Below are 21,157 nucleotides of genomic sequence, written 5' to 3' on the forward strand. Positions count from 1 at the left end.
TATTTGAAACAGATAATAAAGGAGGATACTGTGGGTGTTGGAGAGGACCCACTGAAAAGTACGATCTTTGCTCTCTGTCACATTTTTACTATGTTTAAAATTATGTTTATGTATACATTTATAAATACACATGTAAACATGCATGCACAGTTTTCTCATTTGAAAGTAAATATTTGTCTGAATATTTGAGCTGAATCAGTTTTTACTGTGTAAGTTGTAGATTTGTTCCCTCTGTGGAGTCCACAGCTTCATGCAGTCGGTTTAGCTGACTTTCTTGTGGCACTGAGGGCAGTTTGAGTGCATTACAGCAGACTGATCTTCTCTGTTATCTTTCCAGTGTGAGTGCACGAAAGGATCTCACAGATGAACATGTGGCCCCTGACACTCCAGCCACCTCTTCTGCACCAGTCTCACCTCCAGCTGAGGCTCAGACGAACAAATCAAAGAAGGCTTCCTGGTGGCGCAGATGGCTTTTTTGTGAGGTGAGTTTACCACTGCAGAGAATAAGCTCTGAACAAACAAACGGTGCAGGAATTTGTGCATCATTTGTTTTTAACTGGATTTATTTGTAACTGGCAGAAAAAGTCAAAGGTTTTTCCCAAAAATGAAGACAAGGCAGAAGACACGGTCGTGCCACCTTCTGAACCCCAACAGAGGTACGATATTATTTTACTGTCTGAACAAGTTCTGCTGGTACTCCTTCCTTCTTGGATCATGAAGGAGAATCTTTTGTGTTTTGTCCAGTGTTAACCCCGTCAGCCAGTCTGAGGATGTTTTGGTCCTTTTACTGTGTTCCTATTTAAAGCTGATTGATTGCTTTGTGTTTCTTCTCCTGTAATTTCATCACTGTGATTGCACTGTTTGTGTCTTTCTATAACAGTACCATCAGCACTGAAAAATGTGAAGTCAAGGACGTTGGTGTCCAGACAGAGGTTTCCTGCCCTCCCAACTCGCTGCTGTTTTTCTGCACGGTACGTTCTACAGAGCCGAGTGTGACACGTGAACAGATGTTATAGGAACATGTGGAGTCTGAATGTTAGGATTGACACTCAAATTCTCATTATGTCATCCATTTTGGTTGAACTAACTGGTGATGTGTTCCTCAAAGAAAAAGGTGACCTTAGATGATGAGCCGCGTTGTCCTGAAGTCAATGAGAGAGATGAACCAGTTTCCAGGCCGTGTACCCCAGCAGGTCACGGTGGTAGCCAGGGAGCCATGCTAAGAGACCACGTCACACACTGCTGACTAACATACGATGATGAGTTCGTCAATGATGAGCAGCGGCAGAGAACAGCTTACCTGCTGTTCTATGAAAAACAGGTGATTTCTCCCATCAAACAGCTGGATTGTAAATGGTAAATGGCCTGTATTTGTATAGTGCTTTATTAGTCCCTAAGGACCCCAAAGCGCTTTACATCCATCCATTCACACACACATTCACACACTGGTGATGGCAAGCTACATTGTAGCCTCAGCCACCCTGGGGCGCACTGACAGAGGCGAGGCTGCCGAACACTGGCGCCACCGGGCCCTCTGACCCTGGATTGTGTTGGATACTGTCGTTTATATAAGATTTTATTGTAATGTATAGTATATAAGACTTTATTTTATTTGTATCTTTTTATGTTTATGTTGTTCAGTGTACACCGAGGGCCGTGGGAGCGTTGCAATTACAAATTCTTGTGTATGACCTGTCCATATGTTTTTTTGACAAAAAGATGACTTTGAATTTGAGCATGTCCATGCAAATACTCAGTTTATGTTCAAACATGATTTTGTTCTTTTAATTTGCTCAATGACAAAGTTAGGATTTAGTTTAAGGAATGGCTGATTGCAGATTCCTGTTAGAAAACAAGTGTGTTGCATTTATGCAGTGGTTACTATGGTGGCACTTTAGGTGCAAGTGTTGCAACCACTGTAAATGTGACACCATCACCAAAAAATGTTATAAAATCAGAAGAAGAAAGAGAACTCTAATATGATAGCTACACACCAGCTGGACCATTATAACAACATTGCATCACATGAGTAACTTCACCATGACGAGACTTCAAGGACTCCAAGAATGTTCATACAGTGAGGATAAATCATGTTTTTTATTATTTATTATGAAAAAGACACAATATAGATACATAAAATGCAGCAGGAGCTGCAACAGCTAACATGTCAGTTAATTTGACACGTTGATTTATTTATAATTTCTTTTTCTCTCTTAGCTTTTCAGCTCCACATTTTTGCCATTTCTTCCACACTCAACTCTTTTCTACAAGGTGAGCGCACAGTGAAGGAAGGGGAGGGCTGATGGCATTAAGAGATTTGATTGGGCAATCTAGGGCCAGTTAGTTCTTCCCTTTGGTGAAAGCTGGGCTCTTCAGTTCAGCATGGTACAGCTCCAAAGATTCTGCAACATCAAACCCTCTGTCTGCTAATATTACATCACCTGGGCTGAGGCAGTCCAGGTAACAGTTTCTATTTTTGTTTTTAAACTTTAGATATAACAAAACAAGAAAAATAACATTTATCACTCCATCTCGATTCATTTTCATGTCATAAGTGTTAGCAACAGTTCTAGAAAAGGAGAAGTTTGTTCCAGTTTGCAGAAATGTTATTACAAATGTTCAAACTACTGCACTGTAAAATCTAAGTAGTTCCCAGAGCTCAAAAAACTATGCAAACTCATTGCCTCCAGAAAAATTGAATGCAGTTTACTTAAGATGACTGTTAGGACAACTTCTTCACTGCAAGTATGCAGTACTAAGAATAACAATTTGTGGTAACCTGATTATGATTCAAAATGAATAATTAACAACACTTCTTGTAATGGTGTTAAAATCAGGACAACTTTTATTTTCAAATGCAAAAAGTAAAAGAAAATCAGCCAACATACTGGACACATATAATTGTCAATATAATTGTTTGTTGTTCTGCTGAACAATAACAATTATACTGTCATCATTGTTACAGAGATTGAAACTTTATTGATAATTTGTCCAGGTAAAAAATGCCCTCCCACAAATGTCATGTGACAACCTCATTGGCTTCCAGAGTTTTGACATCACCCACATTTAGAATCTTACCACCACTTTGATCCTTTGATCCTAAAAACCCTTAAATAGGAGTGAGACACAACAACTTTTAGTCTGTTATTCGCAGCATTTACATTTGCAGCATTCAAACGCTCACCAGAGAAGCCTTTTTTGGATCCTTTTCAGAGTCACTGTTCACTGTTTACAGATTCTAACATGTCTCCGAAAAAACACAACAAAAGAGAAATAGTAAAGCCCAGCGCTCCTCTTTGCGATCAAGAGGACAATATTCAAGTACAGAAGATGTGCTTGGAAGAAATGGATGAGAAAAATCTCAGGGAGAATCACAATACGCGACACCCGCCCCAGCCAGAGTACATCTATTACGTCTGGCAAAGTTTTTTTGAACAACGAGCGGAGATTATGTTGCTGAGAGAAGAATATGAGAGAAGGACTGCTGAAGTACATAGATTGTTCAGCCAGCTTGTTGAAAAGGAAGATATTCAAAAGGAGAAAGAAATGGAAGTCCTAGACATGCGCGGAAGGATCTTTGAGCTCCAAGCAAAGCTTAATAAAGTTCAAGAAAAACCAACAGAAGAAGTCCTCCAACAGAAGAAAAACGAGCAGGACAAGGACAAAAAGATTCAGGAGTTGCAAGTAAAGCTTGACGAAGCTTTGCAAAAAAATAAAGAAATCCTCCAAGAGAAGAAACAACTGGTCATAAAACTCCAAGGCACAGAGATAAATCACAAAGTGCTGAAAGGAAGGGTTGAGTTTCTTCAAAAGAAAGGGCAACAGACCATGAAACAGGAAGATACGGATTGCAAGCTTCAGGACATGGAGAAACACAACAAAGGCTTGCAAATAAAGCTCGATGAAGCTCTGCAAAAAAATAAAGAACTCCTCCAAGAAAAAGAGCAAATGGACGTAAAGCAGCGCAAACTCCAAGGCATGGAGGAAAAGTACAAAGCGCTTCAGGCAAGGCATGATAAAACACTGAACAAGAATAAAGAGTTGCTTCAAGAAAAAAGCAACAAGAAATTAAACAGAAAGAAATGGACTGCAAGCTTGAAGACGTGGAGGAAAAATACACAGCGCTGAAAATAAAGCTCGATAAAACAGTGCAAAGAAATAAGGATTTCAAACAAGAGAAAGAACAGCAAGACATGAAAGAGAAAGATCTGGATTGCGAGCTTCAGAACATCAAGAAACACAACAAAGGTTTGCAAGTAATGCTTGATGAAGCTCTGCAAAAAAATAAAGAAATCCTTGAAGAGAAAGAAAAGCTGGACATAAAGCAGAGAGACATGCAGTGCCAACTCCAAGGCATGCAGGAAAAATACGGAGCGCAGCAGGTAAAGCTTGATGAAACACTGCAGAAATATCAAGAGCTGCTTCAAGACAAAGAACAACGGGAAATAAAGCAGAAAGAAGAAAAACAAACTCTCCAGGACTTTGAGAGGAAAACCAAAAACTGCAAGAACGTTATAACAAAATGAACAACAAAACAACTGAACTGGAGAGGGAAAAGAAAACACTGCAAAAACAATGCTCAGACATGCAGAGTAAGCTCAATGACATGCTGAGAAAAAACACAGAACTTGAGGAACGTTCCAACAACTTGAAGTGCAAAAACACTGAGGTGCAGATGTTAAAGCAGCAACTAGAGAAAACAAACAAAGACCTGCAGTGTACACTTCAACAAATCGAGAGAAGTCAGCAGCTAGAAGACACGCACAACAAATTAGAACAGTGTTATACAGAGATGCACAAGGCAAAGCTAATGCAGGAGGCAAATGTAACGAACTGAAAGAAAGGCTGGAAGAAAAACAAGCCAAATTAGAAGAAGTGGAGAAAACATGCAGGAAACTTGAGAAGGAAAATACACAAATGATCGATGAGTTAAGAACCCTCATCCTAGAGAAAAAAGTGCTCGTGGAAAAGCTCCTGGAAAAGAAGAAAAAACGCTTCCGTTTCTTCTGGAGGAGGGACACTCCTGCTTTTTCTACGTTTTCTACGTTTTCTGCTGCTGATGTCACCTCGTCTTCCTCCACCTCTGTTCCATCGTAATTTTCACCTCTCCAATCCTGTCCCCTCCCTTTCCCACCTGACACCTCTCCCTCCCCTATTTCCCTTTAACCCCTAACACCTGTCCCATCTCCCTCCCTCTCTCTCTCTTTCACCCTCACCCCCCAACCAGTCCCGACAGTTGACTGCCCCTCTAGAGCCTGGTTCTGTCATAGGTTTCTTCCTTTAAAGGGAGTTTTTCCTATCCACTGTCACACCTAGTGCTTGCTCAGAGGGGATTGTTGGGGTTTTCTGTCCTCTATCTCTTTCCTCTTTTCTATCCCTTTAATTTACCCTCTTGAAGTGCAAAAACACTGTCCCATCTCCCTCCCCTCTCTCTCTCTTTCACCCTCACCCCCCAACCAGTCCCGACAGTTGACTGCCCCCTCTAGAGCCTGGTTCTGTCATAGGTTTCTTCCTTTAAAGGGAGTTTTTCCTATCCACTGTCGCACCTAGTGCTTGCTCAGAGGGCATTGTTGGGGTTTTCTGTCCTCTCTTTCCTCTTTTCTATCCCTTTAATTTACCCTCTTCTTACCCCCCCCCCCTCTATTTCCTCAATAATTTAATAATAAACACAATTGGCTGCATTTTAAATGTGTCTGAACAATGTCTTCATTCAAGAATGAATTGTCTTTGTCATGGACTCATGTATTGTGTGTTTTCCTCGGGTTGGTGATTCTCACGGTCGTTCAGCCCAGGAGTCCAGTGTTTTAGTGTTTTAATCACATTTAGTGTTACATTTTAGATCACCATAATAGGATATCCACAATTTAGGATTCAGGCATTTGTTTTAGTTCAATATCGTAATCATTCTATGATTGAGGAATTTTACAGAACCTTCAGTCAGCAGCAATAACTTCAATTCATTGACATTTGCAAGCATTCCTTTATACACAGCATTTCAGTCAGGTTGAGGTCTGGACTTCCATGCTGTAGATTTGCTGCTGTGCTTGGGGTCATGATCCTGTTGCATGACCTAATTTAGGAGAAGCTTTAGCTGTCGGACAGATGGCCTCACATTTGACTCTAGAAAACTCTGGCATACAGAGGATTTTGTCGACTGCAAGGTGCCTATCTCTTGTGGCTGCAGAACAAGCTTAAATCAAAAAATTATCCACTGCCACTGCTATGAATCCTGGGATAGGGTGGGGCACGAGGGATACACCCGAATCATCGTTCAAATCCGGGTAAAAGGAGGATGCATTTGTGGGTCACATTTGGAGCAGCCTTTGTCGCCTGGCTGTCACGTAATCGGCTGTTAAAGGCAGCCTCCAAATCACAAAACAACCACAATGGACCAAAGTGCCTTACAGAAGATTAAATAGATAAAAACAAATAGAAAGAAAAACCACAGAAAAGGATAAGGATAAATAAAAAAAACATATAAATTACACATATTTAACAAACATGATTTCTTAGTTTGGAACATTTCTCAGTCACCTTGCAATCATGGGTTCTCAGTCACCTTGGGCACTTCCATTACAGAAGTACTAATTTTACCCTCCTGAAAATGTAGCTATAATTCAGGAAGGTAAAAAAAATGGGAACAGTGATTTAATCTATTTGGATTTATCTAATAGACCTACACCTTAGTTCACAGATTAACTTTGTCTAGGGTGTATTTCTGGGATTTCACACAACCCAGGATTCAAATCATGAATACATAATGGGCTTGGATTTACAACATGAATGAAATGTGCTCTATTTGGAAGCAGCAGGTCTCCCTCCCCTTTCGACGGGTTATGTGTGAGACTTTAAATCATCAAACTGTAAATTATAAATTTTAAATTGTTATTGATCCCTTTACCCCGAGTCCTAAAGTGTATATTTATTTTCTTACTCTACTATATTTATTGTTCGTTTATTTGCACTGCTGTAACTGGAGCCTCGTCGTCTCGTCTCTCTATATACTGGACTGTATGTAGCGGAGATGACAATAAAGTTTACTTTGACTTCAGCAGCGCGCAGGCGCACCGAGGGCTCTCGCGCTCAGTTTTCGTGTGTAGAATTTCGAAAAAACATCGGTGCAAATTATAAGTCTGTATCATAATGTCCGGTGTTTTCGTGTTTGTTGTTTTGTTTTTATTTTGTTTTATTTTGCGAGTTGGTTATTAGATGCTGCTCCAGCCAGCCAGAGAATCCCCCGCCGCCTCGCCCTCTCCTCCCTGTGCCGCAAGCAGCAGGCGCACCTCGCAAACGGAGGGCGCCCTTACTCCCAGCAAATGGGCGATAGAAAACCGATCGGTGCCTATGACATTCCCAATATGCGCTGGCTGCCATCGGGCAGCATGAGTACGAGCAATTTTTTTTTTTTTTTTTTTTTTTTGCCGATGCCCGTGATGCCGCCCCCATCACGATGCCGCCCCGGGCAACCGCCCGTGTCGCCCGTATCTAAAACCGCTACTGAGAATAAGCAACAGTCAGTGCTCCACTAGGCAAAAGTGTCAATTAGGACAATGGAGGGAAGCAGTCCCAACACCTGTCTGCAATCGTCTAGTTCATCCTCCTTGTGATTTTCTGTTCGCCTGCTACATTTAGTAAGACTACATTGTTTTGGTCTTTAGGCAGCCCAGCTAAAGACAATGAACTGAGTTCATAGCACAAGTTCAGATAATTGTGTCTGCTCCCCCTGTCTCTGGCTGTGTTGTCATCCACGGTGCTGATCTAAACTAAAATAATGATTATTGTTATTACTATTTACATATCTGAGATTGTCACTGTGTTGATAGGAGTTATGTGGGTTTCGTTTTCATTGCTTTCACATCCAGCTCATTCACCAGATTAGCCTTGGCTCCTGTGTTTTTCAAAGAATAAACAAAAAGAAAGAGTACACACAGTAGAAGAAACTGCTCTCAGTGACACGTTTTTTGTGGGGATGGTAATGCAGCAAGATACACCCATGGACCAACCTGCAGTCAGTACAGTGAAGCAGGACAAATGGACAGAGACGTTACCAGTGAATGGAGCCCTGGTAACTTTCAAACTGGACACAGGAGCCAAGGCTAATCTGGTGAATGAGTTGGATGTGAAAGCAATGAAAACGAAACCCACATAACTCCTATCAACACAATCACAAAAGCTAAAAACGATTCAATGTGACTGTGTCATCAAATAAAAATTTCTTAAGCTAAAAGATACAACTAAGACTACAGCTCCCAGACTACAACGCGGCTGTGTTTGGTGCTACCATCAAATAGGTATTTCCTGTTCCTGCCAATGTTATCTCATAAGTGATTTGCTGTGTTATTCAACAACTCGTTTTAGCTGGTGACACTTTCTGCTGCTGCTAACTTCACTGACTGTAACTACCGCTGTAAGTCACTAATAAGGTAAACCAGCTAACGTGTCAAGCTAACTGTTTAAACGTGTGTCAAAAGAAAGTGTTGTTAAATCTTCTTACTCTGTTTCGTGTTTTTATTTGACATATTCGGTAAAACTTAAAAACTGTATAATAAAAGTATAATAAGTGCATTATAAGATAGTAAGCAGGTAATTTTCTTTTATTTGACGTGGGGAAAAGCAAACAAAAAAAACATGGTGTCAAAAAGTGTGTTTGTTTAACGTCTGCTTGCAGATGATGAGGCTGCCATGGCGGGTCCTGGCTCCACACACAGCACCTGTAAGGAGAGCCTCCTCAGTCCCTGCAGGGCTGATGAACTTTGTCCCCGCCTGCAGCACCACCGACGCCCACTCACTGGAGCTGCTGCAGGACTTTGTGACCCGAGCCAGACGCCTGTTTGTCATCACCGGAGCGGGTCTGTCCACGGAGTCGGGCATCCCCGATTACCGTTCAGAGGGCGTCGGGCTGTACGCCCGCACTGACAGACGACCCATGCAGTACGCAGAGTTTGTCCGCAGCGCAAAGTCCCGTCAGCGCTACTGGGCCAGAAACTTCGTCGGATGGCCGCAGTTTTCCTCCCACCAGCCGAACTCTGCACACAAGGCCCTGCAGCGGTGGGAGGACAGGGGCAAGCTGCACTGGCTGGTTACGCAGAATGTAGATGCTCTTCACTCAAAGGCGGGTCAGAAGAGACTCACAGAGCTCCACGGCTGTGCCCACAGGTGAGAACGCATAAACTCACATATGCATCATAGACAATAAGCGTCAAATAAGAAGTAATGGCAGTGTTACAACAATACAATACAATGTACTGTATAAACACTACTTATTTGTGAGCAAAAGCCATGCACTGAGAATGCCATGTAGGTAAAAGTTTCCAGGTGTCATTGGCAAAATGTTGGATTACTTTAGTGATGTTTTCATGTACAATCACCACTATATTCTGCAGTTCTGTGAAAAGCATTTACCCCCTTCCTGAAAAACTGACTTCAGTGTCACAAATCGACTCAATATATCATGCCACGATCCAAAGAAACTCAAGAACAGCTGAGAATCACTGACATCCATCAGTCTGTAAAGGATTACAAAGCCGTTTCTAAGGCTTTGGGACTCCAGACATTGGTTTGGTGACAGTAATTAAAACACACACCCTGCATCACCAGGAGTTATTAGGAAATGCTGTCTGTTTGCATGTTAACTGACTAGAAGACATTTTTTGAGTATGAAATATGGGCATCCTCAGGGTCACGTGCCTTGGCTGTGGTGCCATCTCAGCACGGGAGGAGCTCCAGAGGCGATTTATATCTTTAAACCCAGAGTGGCGAGCTCAGGCTGGCGCCGTGGCCCCAGACGGAGACGTCTTCTTGGAGGATGAGCAGGTCCTCCATTTCAGAGTTCCCTCCTGTGATGACTGCGGCGGGATACTGAAGCCTGAGGTCACGTTTTTTGGAGACTCCGTGAACAAAGCAACTGTGCAGTTTGTGCACGAAAGGCTGGCAGAGTCGGATGCGGTGCTCGTTGTGGGGTCATCTTTACAGGTGGGCCTTGGATAAACTAGTAAACCAGTTTGTTAGCGTTCAGCACACTGTTTCTTGACTGAATACGTTGTTCCTCATTGATGTTTCTCAGGTGTACTCAGGATACAGGTTTTTACTGGCAGCGAGGGACAGGGAGATGCCGGTCGCCATCCTGAACATAGGGCCCACCCGAGCAGACCACCTGGCTGAGCTGAAAGTCAGCGGCCGCTGCGGGGAAGTGCTGTCAGTCATTCAGCCGCTCTGACTGACCGCAGCCTAAAAAGCTTGAAGTGCTCTGCTGGTTAGGTTAAAACTACCTCAGATTTATGGAAACAGTTGCTCTCTGTTGTTACACGCTGTATGCAGGTGACTGAATGTTAATAATTGTGAGCTATAAATGTGTCAGACTTGAATCCAGCTGATCTTCATACAGCAGGTTGGTGTCAGGGAGCTGAAATCCTGTCTCTGCAATCAAATGTCAACCTACCAGGAAAACAGAAAGACTGTGCTTTGTTGTGTGATTGTTGGTTTTAGGTTGAAATAATAATGGCATGCAGGTCAGATGTGTGAAGTGAAATGAAAATTTGCAGGCTTGAAGAAAAACAGAGGTACCCCGTTTTCTTCCTCAAGCTCTTTTCACTTTATAAATGGACTGCATTCATGTAGAATGTCTTTTCAAGTCTTATCAAACACACAAAGCACCATCACTAGGTACTGACGACACCTTTGGAATCAAACGCTCTTATTCTGATAAGACAAAAACACACATGGTGGCTGCTCTTATGTCGATGGGAAGATGCAATATAAATGTTTATTTTCATGTTCTGCCACCAGATCTGTTTTAAAAGGTGCAATTTGTTCTTCTTCCTTTTTTTAATTATGCAATACTCAGATGGTTAGTATTTTGATTGATTTTAAATGCTGCCATATTCATTTTAATCAGTTTTTGTGAATTTCAGTTTAAAGTAGGTTGAATTAATATTTTTTCAGGCTGGATTTTAAAGTGGCATTATGCTGTCTTTTTAAGGTTATGTGGTGAAAACTTTCTGTAATAAAATATTCAGAAAATAAGAGTTGTTTTTTTTTAATTTATTATCACACTTGCAAGATGGAAATATTCATCATTAAAGAAGTCTCAAACCTTGGTGTATCAAACATAAGGCCCAGGGGCCAGAATCAGATAACAAAGATTCCAATCTGGTCCTGCATGACTTTTGAAAACACGAAGAATGTAAAATTTTGGACTGAATGTATTTTCATAAGTTTTCATGCTGATAAAGAGCTCCCTCATTGCTATTCATACTACACCAAAGTAATTAAGCAGTAGATAACAATGAAATTACAGAACATTTCCTGTATAATACAGAAATGTCTGTCTTTTACAATGTGTGCATAGTAAGAAAAAAATCTGAATTAACAGAGACTTTCTCTTTTCTAATTACAAAGTAGTCTGAGCATGAGGCTACCAGATCTTTTTCTGTAACATTTATCTCCCAACTTAAGCCTGAAGAGACGTGCTGACAGATTTTTCCATTAACTACAGCAGCATTTCTGTATCCGTGGAAAAACTGAGATATGCTGTAGAAATCGCACTGCTTTTTCTGATATTAACATGTCTCAGAGATTAAACGTGTAGTTAAACTTTACACTGACAGAAAGTGGAGTTTCACTGTTGCGGCCCGCTGAAGATCAGAGTGGGCTGTATGTAGTTTGACATCCCGCTCTAACAAAACACCTTTTTCTCACACTAGTCTTAACCTGAGTTATGTATTGTCAGGTCATGTTGCATTATAGTCGGTATTTTCATGAGTGAGGTCAATAACAATATAGTTAACTCTGATCAGGTGGTCTCCCTCTCCTGGAACCTGCCGCCCACGTCAATAACCCAACAGCTGTTTTGACAGTGTTTATTACAGTCATAAATAATCAAACATAACCCAGAGCATTTTGCTTTAAAGACAAAATTACATCATGTTCACAAACAAACCGAGGGCAGTGTGACTACAGATTGATTAATCGTGAGATCTTTCAGGAGGTTTTGCTGCTCAAATCTCTGCTGCAGACGGAGTTTCCAGGTCTCCAGGTCAGACTTTATCTCCTCTTGCAGAGCAGCTGGGACGCTGAAGGAATACAGACAACATCTGTGAGCTGCAGTATCTGGCTGCCATGTTGCTGAAGCCGTAACCACCGTGAGGGGAGTCATGGACAGACAGTTGTCGAAACTCTTCGTGTGATCAAACCAGTAAGTGACGGGGTAACCCAGTAACAGCCCAAACACAGTACACAGGTTCCACTCCTCACATTTCTCTCCGCCACTGAGAAGCCTCTCAACCTCGTCAAGCTGCTGCACCCCTCCCAGTAGAAGTAGTAAATCTTGTATCATGCACTTCAGGTCTCCCCTCAGCGGATCAGCGAGGGTGGGCGACTCCTGTGAGTGGCAGACATCAATCACGGCCACGCTGCTCCCCTCATGAAGAACCTGCTCTAGATTTGACTTGACTGTGACCGGATTAACAATGAGACCATTTCCATTTAAATCCAGCGTGAGCAGCGATTTAGACACAAGCTGGAGAGACTGCAAAGAGCTCAGATAGTGCTCCACTTGTTCTGCGCAGGCACCGTTAATATCGTACAGAACAGCAGGCTTCAATCCCAAATCTACAGCTGACACCTGAGCAGCCAGGTCCAGACTCTGAGGAGCGGAGAGGGACTTTCTACCAGCAGACAGATACTTACGAGCAGCAGCAACAAAGAGCTCTGAAGCAGACATGACTGCATAAAAATCACGTCACACAAGACTGAGGAGTCAAGCAGGACTAGAGATATTTCAATTTTAAGTAGCTGTTTAGCTGGAATCAAAGACAAAAAGTAAACTGCACAGTTGTAATCTACACTTACAAGAAAGGTTAAAAAAAAAAACAACAACTAACAAATGGTCAAACAAAAGGTCAATGGATGTAACACAAGTAAACCAGACAAAAGTTTTCAAACTAAAACTAGTCATAAAAACTGTTTCATGAGTTTATTTGTGTCCACTGTTTCTTCTTTGTTGGTCCAGGATGCCTAAAGGAGAAGAAACATGTCAGTCAGAATAATCTGTAGAAAAACAGCAGTTATTCGGTGATAAATGCATTCTGCTTTTGTTCATTAGAGGTGTGCACACAGATCACACCTCTCTCCAGCTCTAATAAAGAAGATAACCTCACCATCATCCTGGCTGTGATGTATTTGGGTCACGCTATGTCACTGGCTGAGGAGACATCAGGTCGAAATCGGAGAGATTTCTTGCAACCCAAACACCAGCTGCAAACAAGCCCAAATTCACCAGAAGATTCCTTAAAAAAATGAAAAAGAAAAAAGGTTTAAACAATCAGTAATGACATCAACAGCAACAACACCCTGTTCAACCTGTGGCTACAGGTTTTGCTGTGAGGGGAAACTGAGTAAACATAAATTTATAAGACCACAGGTATCTATAACCTCATCCATCTATTAATTTATATTCTTCTGTTTATCCAGAGCTAGGCTAGGCTAGGTCCTGGAGGCAGCAACCTAAGCAGAGAAGCTCAGACTTCCCTCAGACCACCTGCTCCAGGTAAAATGCCAAGGCTTTCCCAGGTCAGCTGAGCGATATAACCTTTCCAGCATGTCTTGGGTCTACCCCACAGCTATAGAGGGAGGGCATTTTTTTAAACATATATGAATATATAAATATATCTTATAGGCTTCCCATCACACCTAGTATATCAGGTACGTGGCATTCACCTTAATCCTAGGGGAGCCAATATTTTGGCATATTTGGTACACAGATGTTGAGAATTTTCTAGCTCTGACAGAAGAACCACACATTAAAGAAAAACAAAAACCCATCGCATGTTAATATGCAAACAATAGTAGGATCTTCCTCAAATCCGGTGTCCAGGTAATCCTACATAGGTTATAATGTGCTGCTGGGATCCAATTGCCTGAACAAATTGGCCACTAAACATTGACTAATTAGCTACCTGTCATACTGTATACATTAAGCTTCCTGATGCCCTTAGAGTAGAAACTATACTCTCCCTAAAGTTTGACAAAGTGGTTAATCGATTAGATTAGTCCATATCTTCTGTTCATTGATCAACAAACTAAAAATAACTATTACGCTGGTAATATTATCATACAACTCGATTAAACTGATGATCATAATTGTAATTGTATTGCCTGTTTCTTTAGTTATAGTGTAGCCTAGTGAGTGAGAGGACAAGGACAGACTCCTCCATTGGCACACCAGTGCTAACGCTAGCAACACGGCTAACCGCCCCAAAAACCCTCTTACTATCACTGCTGTCTGCTCAGTCTCACCTTCTGAAGTCGTTTCTATCTGTTGCGAATCGACAGGCCGAGCTGATCCACTCCATCACACCGGGGGAAGAGCCCTTTTTAGCGTTTGCCCCACTCATGTTGCTAACGTGCGTCCTGGGGGTAGGAAAAGACAACGGCAACGAGGGCGAAGAGTCAAGGGGGAAGGTTTTAGATGTTACACAACTACGGTGTGCGATAAAGCTCAAACCAAAACGTACGTCCTCCTCGCTCCACTCAGGACGTGCTGTTACATGACCAAAGATGTCTGCGACCAGGTACCGTCGGTTTCTGAAGCTGTGTGAGGAATGGCCCAGAGACGAGACCAAGAAAGGCCGCGACTTGGGGACATTTCTGCGGCAGAGAGTCGCCTCTGCCTTCCGAGAGGGTGAAAATACTCAGGTAATGAATTTTAGCTGGTAGCAACACACGGACTCCTCTCTGCTGTAAATAACCGAGGGAAGCTAAGAGGACAGCTTAGTTAGAAGAGCAAGCAGCTGACAACCTAATCCAAAGCAGATTTCTGCGAACTACAAGCGACCAGTATTGACATGTTTGAGCCACTAATGTCCATCACTCCACCGCTGGTTTCGCAGCTGGGTCAATTTGAAATCATCTGGTGTTTAGAAAATTTTCTACTCAACCGCCTCTGATTTAAAATTTGGACATTTGTAATGATTGCTTTGAAATTTTAGCTTCATATATCAACCAGTGCCAGTTCCTGAATAGTTTACAGTTGCATCTTACAATAATGAAAAACCAAATTAGTAGAATAGTTACTAACATTACATTTCTTAGTCACAAAACTGAAGAAAATGTTTTCATTCAACTTAAATGCCTCACTTGGTATACAAAAAAAGTATCTGAAATAATAAGGTAAAATTTCACAGCAATCATTATGTGTCTAAACTTTAGATCGTAAAGTATTTAAACAAATCTGAGATATTCAATGGATATATAAACCTGCTGGAACGGCGTCAATGGACCACCTTTCACAAATATATCTTGAAAGGTGTTTGATGTATAAAGCTAAAATTTCACAGCAGTCATTATAAATGGCCAAATTTAAAACCATAAAAAGTTTTTTGGTAAATGAGAGATGGTCGAACAGAAGGTCCACGATGATTTGAGATGGAATGACCCAGTTTGGATGCATCTTTTTTTTTTAAATAAATCTTGAAAATAAAAATAACTATCAGTGTTTGCAACCAACTAAACAGCCTTTAATCTGTTTCTAAAACATGAAATTTCTGAGAAGCCAACCATTTGAGCATTGTAAACCATAACATGTAAAAAATATAAGATATTTTGCCAAATAACAGTTGGAATAGGCTCCAGCCCACTACCAACTCTGAACAGGATAAGTAGTAACGAAAAGGAATGGAAAAAGATGGTTTTTGATAATCATAGGTGTTTGATGCCAGCAGAATCTTAGGTGCCAACAAAAAAACTCTAGTTTATAAATAAAGTTTACACTGACTCGCAGCACCATCTTGTGGTACAAATTGGCATTACACTGAAGTTTTACCCTGGCTCTAGTTGAATTTCACCTCCCATCTCTTAAACACAGTACAAGCATTATTTTGCCTTTTGATTCTGTACTGTGTGTGATCTGACCAATAAGAATTAGATTTAAAAAATGTAACCCACAGACACCAGAGAGATGGTGGCACAGTGATTATTTATTTTTATGATGGCATAGTAGAGCACAAGCGTATATAGCATGGCAGTGCATCGCACATCCTCATGCCTTTTTTACGGAAACCAAAATGACCTGTTTGGACTTTAAAGTTGATAATTAAAATAATGAGAATATTTTTTTTCCATTTAAAACATGTTGAGTGAGTAAAATCACATCTTAACCACTTCAATGTTTCCCCACTAGATCTCAGATCCTGAGAAATGTGATCAGATGTATGAAAGTCTGGCACAGATTAATGGCAACATATACAGACAGCGGGTAAGTACTCATGCACATATGTGAGGTGCATTTCAACTTTATTATATTTATTATATCATACGAAAAACACAGTGCCTTCCTCTGCTGTCGTTAACCAGACATCTGTCACCTAGCGAATGACTTCTCCATTCTTTAAGATTGTAAAGGTGTAGTTACTTTTTTTTTTTTTCTGTGTGGAGATGATAAAGTGTGTTTACATTAAGTACAAAGGTCTAAACAAGCACACGAGGTTAATGGTTAAAAATAGTTAACCTTTAAATTTGAACTATAAAGACAGCAAGTGTTCACGTAAGATCCAGAGATCAGCAGATAGTCTGTCTTCCTTCTCTGAGTTACTATAAATAGGGAAGTTTTACTTACTAAAAAAAAGATTTTTCTAGGAAGACTATTAATTTGGCACATTGTTTTAAGGGGAAATTTTCCTTGTGCATGTGAAATGCAGAAAATGGGAAGCTGACTCCTTCAAATACTGTGCACACCAAATTATTTGAGTACATAATGAACTTTTATATAATATTTGACTTTTTTCATTTTGAAAGAAATTCCTGTGTGAAAACTTGTCGAAGGCAATAAGAATTTTATTTTCTTTCTCTCTTCAGTTTCCTCGTGTGAGAGACACGAGCTTCACTGGAGTCACAGTGGAAGAGTGTAGATTACTTTTGTCAGGTATGGACTCGCATGTGCTGTCAATTCTCGGTTATTTACTAAACATAATGTTGTTATGAGGCCCCAGGAACTTGCTGTAACTTAGACCCAACTTTTACATTTTACAGGAACTATGCAAAATACGGACGAGGAAAAAAAGGGTCTGTGGAAGTCGTTAATGCAGAGATTCTCTTCTAAATCACCAGAAGACGTCCCAGAGAAACCTGCTGAAAAATAACTTTTTCTTCCAATCTTCTTTTCCTATATGTATAGAAATAAATCTTATTGTTATCATTTTGGACTCTTTTTTTAAAAAAAATATATATTATATTTATTTAAATTGTAGCTTTACAAATATTTTTGGATATATTTTGGTCCATATTGACATGACAGCATCACACAAATTTGTTGGCTGCACATCTATGATGAGTGTCCTGTTCCTCCACATCCCAAAGATGCCATATTAGACTGAGATCTGGTGACTGTGGAGGCCATTTGAGTTCAGTGAACTCACTTCCATAAGAAGCCAGTTTGAGATGATTTGAGTTTGTTATGCGATACATCATCCTCCTGAGACCAGCCTGAACTGTTGATACAAGGCAGCATGGAGACATGCTTTCATGCCATTCACACCAAATTCTGACCATCATCTGAATGTTGCAGCAGAAATTGAGGCCTATCAGACAAGGCAACATTTTTCCAGTCTTGTTCAATTTTAGTGAACATGTGAACTGTAGCCTCAGTTTGCTGTTCTTAGCTGACAGAAGTAGCAAGCAGTGTGGTCTTCTGCTGCTGTAGGTCAGCTGCTGCAAGTTTTGTGAATATTCGCTGGTTGGATATTGTTGAATCAAACTAAATATTTTTATAAGCCTTCACTGGCTGTGTGGTGGAAATAACCCACAGTCATCAGTTTGTAAAATAACACTAATCTGTTAAGACTGTAACACCAAACTTCAATTTCCTGGAGTTTTTCTATTAGTTCAGACTTGAATTTTTACATATGATAAGAAATCTTACATTTAAACAAGTCTATAAAAACAATGCTGAAAAACATTTGGTCTACATCACGGCTGTGAGTTGGCTCACCAGGCAGGATTTAATCAGTTAAGCTTGTGTCTGATTGAGAAATGCACCTGACCGTTAACTCAAATTATTTACTTGCAAAGCAAAAATGTTTCGTGGACTAGTTTACACAGTTTTATTATAAATTCACACTTTGAACATCGCTTCTTTAAGAAAAAAAGGTAAAAACTTTGTTTTAAACTGAACAACCAAAACTCCACATGATGGGGTGACTTAACTATTTTCAATGTAATCAGATATTCTGATCATATTACAGTTTTTCCTATTAGTAATGACATTTCTGACAATGCACTGAAATTCTTAAGGGATTTTTTTTTAAGGAACAAAATAAATTTATTAGAAGCAGGCTGTTATACAGTATCTAAGCAGATAACATAATGCCTGCTCAGATCTAAAGTACTGCAGATGTTAAAGGGGATACCACTATTTAGAAATGACATCTTTATTTATTTTTCTTCTTTTTATTTTGGGCAACATATACGCAAGTATTAGTAAGTCTGTGACCAGCCAACAAGGTCATAACAAAGCAGCTGGATAATAAAGTCAGAAGTTAAAAAGTGAGACTGACCTGTTTTTTTTATTAGTATTTTTTTTTTTTTTTTAATAACATTGTGTACGTGATTCAGAATATAAGTATGCTCTTCAAAACACACAGTCATGATCCCTACTCTTCTTTTTCCTCTGGGTTGTCTCTCCATATGCAGTAGTTGAGGCTAGTTGCAAGGCACAGCCAGCCCAGATAGGGCGCCAAGAGCATCGTGGCGGTGCGGCTGATGGGATACCAGGACATCATGGTGGCTCCAACAGTCCCAGTGAGAAGCACAATCTCAATGAGGGACTAAAAAGAACAGACAGAGGGCATGTCAGTGACAGCGATGTATACAACTACACTGCCACACTTACCACACCCCTAATTATTGGTGTCCAAATTTAAATTTACCCATTTCAGCTTGTGTGCACCAAAGAAAATGGGAGTCCAGGCCCAATTCAGAGCTAGCTGTGTCCCATAAAGCCCGAGTGGAACTAGTGCATCCTCAGTGAAACCTCCAAGCTCCTTCCACACCAGGTATGAACCATAGCTGGAAGAGAAAGACAAAAAAAAACAACAACAAAAAAAAAATCACACGAGATCATTAAGATAAGGAGGTTGCTTCACAGATAATGCAGAAATCAGTCACAATGTGCTTACCCCATGCCTGTGTACAGACACGTCCACACTACGGGGAATGCTTTGTTTGGTGGGCGCCACGATGGTTTCTTCAGGGTTGGGTACCAGGTATTTACCTCTTTGCGTGTGATATAAACACCGTAGAGCCCTCCCAGGTGTGGCAGGGCAGTGAACCCAGCTATTTGCAGCCACATTTTCTGAGATAAGAAAAAGACAGCCATTTAACTTCCGCTAAGGGTGGATATTCATAGGTATAAGTATCAAATTTTTCTGCCTAATGCATCTGCTGTCCCATGACTGACTAAACAGGATTTGCAGTAACAGAAAAAGTGAGGATTTTGTTATGCGCACATCCTTGATCATTTTAGTTTTAGACTTTTTTTTTTTTAACAGTTTTTTAAATTTCAAGGTAGGCATTAGGCATATGTCAATTTCTCTGTTAAAAATTAAATTTAATAACTAACTGAAGCATGGCATCAGATTCGATTTGTGCAGACCAAATGGCCAGCCCTGTTACAGTTCAGCACAATAATAGACACTTGCACCACATAAATAAAAGCTTATACTTCATAACCAACCAGAATGGCTTCAACACATTAAAGACATGCTACTTATTTAAGAGTCAATACATCATTACACAACAGACGTTAAATCAAAGTATCACTGCTGTAAAGACCATTTTAAATCCTTAGCCAAAGCAACTATCAACTAACATTACAAGGCTGAACCATTTCAACTTAATTACACCCCTGAGAGTTAACCAAACATAGTCCATATTCACACTGATCGACCTCTTTGCACTCATTAGCCTCAGAAATACAAGCTGTGGGCTATTTTTAAGTAGCATTCCAGTTTTTAATCACTTATCATTGCATAGAAATGGCTTTGTGCACTGTTACAGAGTACTTGCTGGCCAGAAATAACAGGTCTTATGGGGGTATCTATAGATGTAAACAAGATTTCCCTTCATACAGTTAAGGTTAATAGTCTGTTACCTTTACTGCTATTTTTAACAGGACATTTAAGCATTAAAAATGTATGTACTCAAGCTTAAATATACAAGTAAACGCATTCCTTTCCCTTGACATAATCCCCAAACCTTTTTATTTTAATAAGCAGGAAAAGAACAATACCCGCATGACTCTGTCGCTTTCATTTTCTTTCTTACAGCAACGTTACAAAAACACATGACTTTTACTATACATTTAAGCACGTTTTGCTGTTGTTCTAGCGCAGCAGTGAAACATGCTAACTTAACGCTAATTAATTTTTCTTTTACGTGTTCGTGCTCCCAAACATTACGTGCGCTGACTTTCTGAGGTCACGCTGCACTTGAGTGACTCTAGGTCAAGGTTTGGCGGCGCAAAGTTGCGTTAAAGCTAATGTTGATGTCAGGTCACGAGCAGACATAGCTTAACTTCTTACCTCACTCAGTGGGCAGCAGCGTAAAGTATGACTGTCGTATCGAGGACTGAATCTACAACATACAGCCAAATCTTTAAGCACACTGTTAAGCCGTGATATTGTTTGTCGAGTGGGCAGGGCCACCTTATCGGAGCAGTCAGAAACACTCCCCTGACACTCCCTGGATAACGAGTGCTACTTGCGCTACTGAGCCAAACAATGTCACGTCGCAGCGTAGTTACCAACGACTGGTCACGAGGATAACATCAGGAGTTGTTTAACGGTCGAAAAACCGGTTATTAGCTAAATAAATGTGTTGCATAAGGCCACGGTGACACAAATGTTAAAAAAAAAAAACCGCGAAAAACGTATTCGCTCAATGCTTTGTTTGTTGTCTCGTGTCCTTTTGGCCGAGGAAGCGCACGGAGCCTGTTATGTGACAGCAAAGATGACAAAAACGTCAAGATAGTTACCCTCCGTGTCGAATGGCAGGCGTTACAATGCTTTCCTTTCCTGTTCCAACAGCTTGTTTTAGACCACTTAAAATGTCATGTTTTCCCTACAGCAGGGATGTCAAACATACGGCCCGGGGGCTAGAATCAGCC

The 21,157-nt window shown here is 40.7% G+C and overlaps 5 protein-coding genes across 9 annotated transcripts; 2 read left to right on the forward strand and 3 right to left on the reverse strand.

The window, feature by feature from the left end:
- The first annotated feature begins 309 nt into the window (after window positions 1-309).
- sirt4 (sirtuin 4) lies at window positions 310-12,734 on the forward strand. 4 transcript variants are annotated; one of them, XM_025907266.1, is made up of 7 exons: window positions 310-482; window positions 580-656; window positions 881-971; window positions 1,109-1,321; window positions 8,669-9,156; window positions 9,678-9,972; window positions 10,064-12,734. In XM_025907266.1, the coding sequence occupies exons 5-7, from the start codon at window positions 8,669-8,671 to the stop codon at window positions 10,214-10,216; spliced, it is 936 nt and encodes a 311-aa protein (XP_025763051.1). In that variant the 5' UTR covers window positions 310-482; window positions 580-656; window positions 881-971; window positions 1,109-1,321; the 3' UTR covers window positions 10,217-12,734. The 4 variants fall into 4 exon arrangements, with proteins under 4 accessions (XP_025763051.1, XP_005459099.1, XP_005459098.1 ...); XM_005459042.3 differs by lacking the exons at window positions 310-482; window positions 580-656; window positions 881-971; window positions 1,109-1,321 and adding an exon at window positions 8,132-8,291; XM_005459041.3 differs by lacking the exons at window positions 310-482; window positions 580-656; window positions 881-971; window positions 1,109-1,321 and adding an exon at window positions 8,290-8,423.
- lg5h1orf74 (linkage group 5 C1orf74 homolog) lies at window positions 11,845-12,751 on the reverse strand. Its single transcript, XM_019358817.2, has one exon. It carries the CDS (start codon window positions 12,719-12,721, stop codon window positions 11,927-11,929), a length of 795 nt encoding a protein of 264 aa, XP_019214362.1. The 5' UTR covers window positions 12,722-12,751; the 3' UTR covers window positions 11,845-11,926.
- Window positions 12,752-12,768: 17 nt separating this feature from the next.
- tomm6 (translocase of outer mitochondrial membrane 6 homolog (yeast)) lies at window positions 12,769-14,436 on the reverse strand. Its single transcript, XM_013277080.3, has 3 exons — window positions 14,296-14,436; window positions 13,158-13,286; window positions 12,769-13,014 (listed from the first exon to the last, which is right to left on the reverse strand). Exons 1-2 carry the CDS (start codon window positions 14,391-14,393, stop codon window positions 13,190-13,192), a joined length of 195 nt encoding a protein of 64 aa, XP_013132534.1. The 5' UTR covers window positions 14,394-14,436; the 3' UTR covers window positions 12,769-13,014; window positions 13,158-13,189.
- Window positions 14,437-14,525: 89 nt separating this feature from the next.
- uqcc2 (ubiquinol-cytochrome c reductase complex assembly factor 2) lies at window positions 14,526-17,191 on the forward strand. Its single transcript, XM_003454557.5, has 4 exons — window positions 14,526-14,694; window positions 16,178-16,252; window positions 16,852-16,918; window positions 17,026-17,191. The coding sequence occupies exons 1-4, from the start codon at window positions 14,557-14,559 to the stop codon at window positions 17,133-17,135; spliced, it is 390 nt and encodes a 129-aa protein (XP_003454605.1). The 5' UTR covers window positions 14,526-14,556; the 3' UTR covers window positions 17,136-17,191.
- A 1,106-nt stretch (window positions 17,192-18,297) lies between these two features.
- Window positions 18,298-21,157, reverse strand: tspo (translocator protein). Of its 2 annotated transcripts, none has more exons than XM_003454559.5 (4): window positions 21,026-21,157; window positions 19,170-19,345; window positions 18,921-19,059; window positions 18,298-18,818 (listed from the first exon to the last, which is right to left on the reverse strand). In XM_003454559.5, the coding sequence occupies exons 2-4, from the start codon at window positions 19,340-19,342 to the stop codon at window positions 18,645-18,647; spliced, it is 486 nt and encodes a 161-aa protein (XP_003454607.1). In that variant the 5' UTR covers window positions 19,343-19,345; window positions 21,026-21,157; the 3' UTR covers window positions 18,298-18,644. The 2 variants fall into 2 exon arrangements, with proteins under 2 accessions (XP_003454607.1, XP_003454606.1); XM_003454558.5 differs by lacking the exon at window positions 21,026-21,157 and adding an exon at window positions 20,574-20,983.

This window comes from Oreochromis niloticus, linkage group LG5 (assembly GCF_001858045.2).
Source record: "Oreochromis niloticus isolate F11D_XX linkage group LG5, O_niloticus_UMD_NMBU, whole genome shotgun sequence".
NCBI lineage: Eukaryota > Metazoa > Chordata > Actinopteri > Cichliformes > Cichlidae > Oreochromis > Oreochromis niloticus.

What these genes read in the sequence shown, in the direction of transcription:
- sirt4 (XM_025907266.1), top strand. Translation starts at nt 8,669, where the DNA reads ATGATGAGGCTGCCATGGCGGGTCCTGGCTCCACACACAGCACCTGTA. An exon ending in CTCCACGGCTGTGCCCACAG is followed by an intron (nt 9,157 to 9,677) that starts GTGAGAACGCAT and finishes GGGCATCCTCAG; the next exon opens with GGTCACGTGCCTTGGCTGTG. An exon ending in TTGTGGGGTCATCTTTACAG is followed by an intron (nt 9,973 to 10,063) that starts GTGGGCCTTGGA and finishes GATGTTTCTCAG; the next exon opens with GTGTACTCAGGATACAGGTT.
- lg5h1orf74 (XM_019358817.2), bottom strand. Translation starts at nt 12,721, where the DNA reads ATGTCTGCTTCAGAGCTCTTTGTTGCTGCTGCTCGTAAGTATCTGTCT.
- tomm6 (XM_013277080.3), bottom strand. Translation starts at nt 14,393, where the DNA reads ATGAGTGGGGCAAACGCTAAAAAGGGCTCTTCCCCCGGTGTGATGGAG. An exon ending in GATAGAAACGACTTCAGAAG is followed by an intron (nt 13,287 to 14,295) that starts GTGAGACTGAGC and finishes CATTTTTTTAAG; the next exon opens with GAATCTTCTGGTGAATTTGG.
- uqcc2 (XM_003454557.5), top strand. Translation starts at nt 14,557, where the DNA reads ATGTCTGCGACCAGGTACCGTCGGTTTCTGAAGCTGTGTGAGGAATGG. An exon ending in GCAACATATACAGACAGCGG is followed by an intron (nt 16,253 to 16,851) that starts GTAAGTACTCAT and finishes TTCTCTCTTCAG; the next exon opens with TTTCCTCGTGTGAGAGACAC. An exon ending in GTGTAGATTACTTTTGTCAG is followed by an intron (nt 16,919 to 17,025) that starts GTATGGACTCGC and finishes TACATTTTACAG; the next exon opens with GAACTATGCAAAATACGGAC.
- tspo (XM_003454559.5), bottom strand. Translation starts at nt 19,342, where the DNA reads ATGTGGCTGCAAATAGCTGGGTTCACTGCCCTGCCACACCTGGGAGGG. An exon ending in TGTCTGTACACAGGCATGGG is followed by an intron (nt 19,060 to 19,169) that starts GTAAGCACATTG and finishes TTTCTCTTCCAG; the next exon opens with CTATGGTTCATACCTGGTGT. An exon ending in GTGCACACAAGCTGAAATGG is followed by an intron (nt 18,819 to 18,920) that starts GTAAATTTAAAT and finishes TGTTCTTTTTAG; the next exon opens with TCCCTCATTGAGATTGTGCT.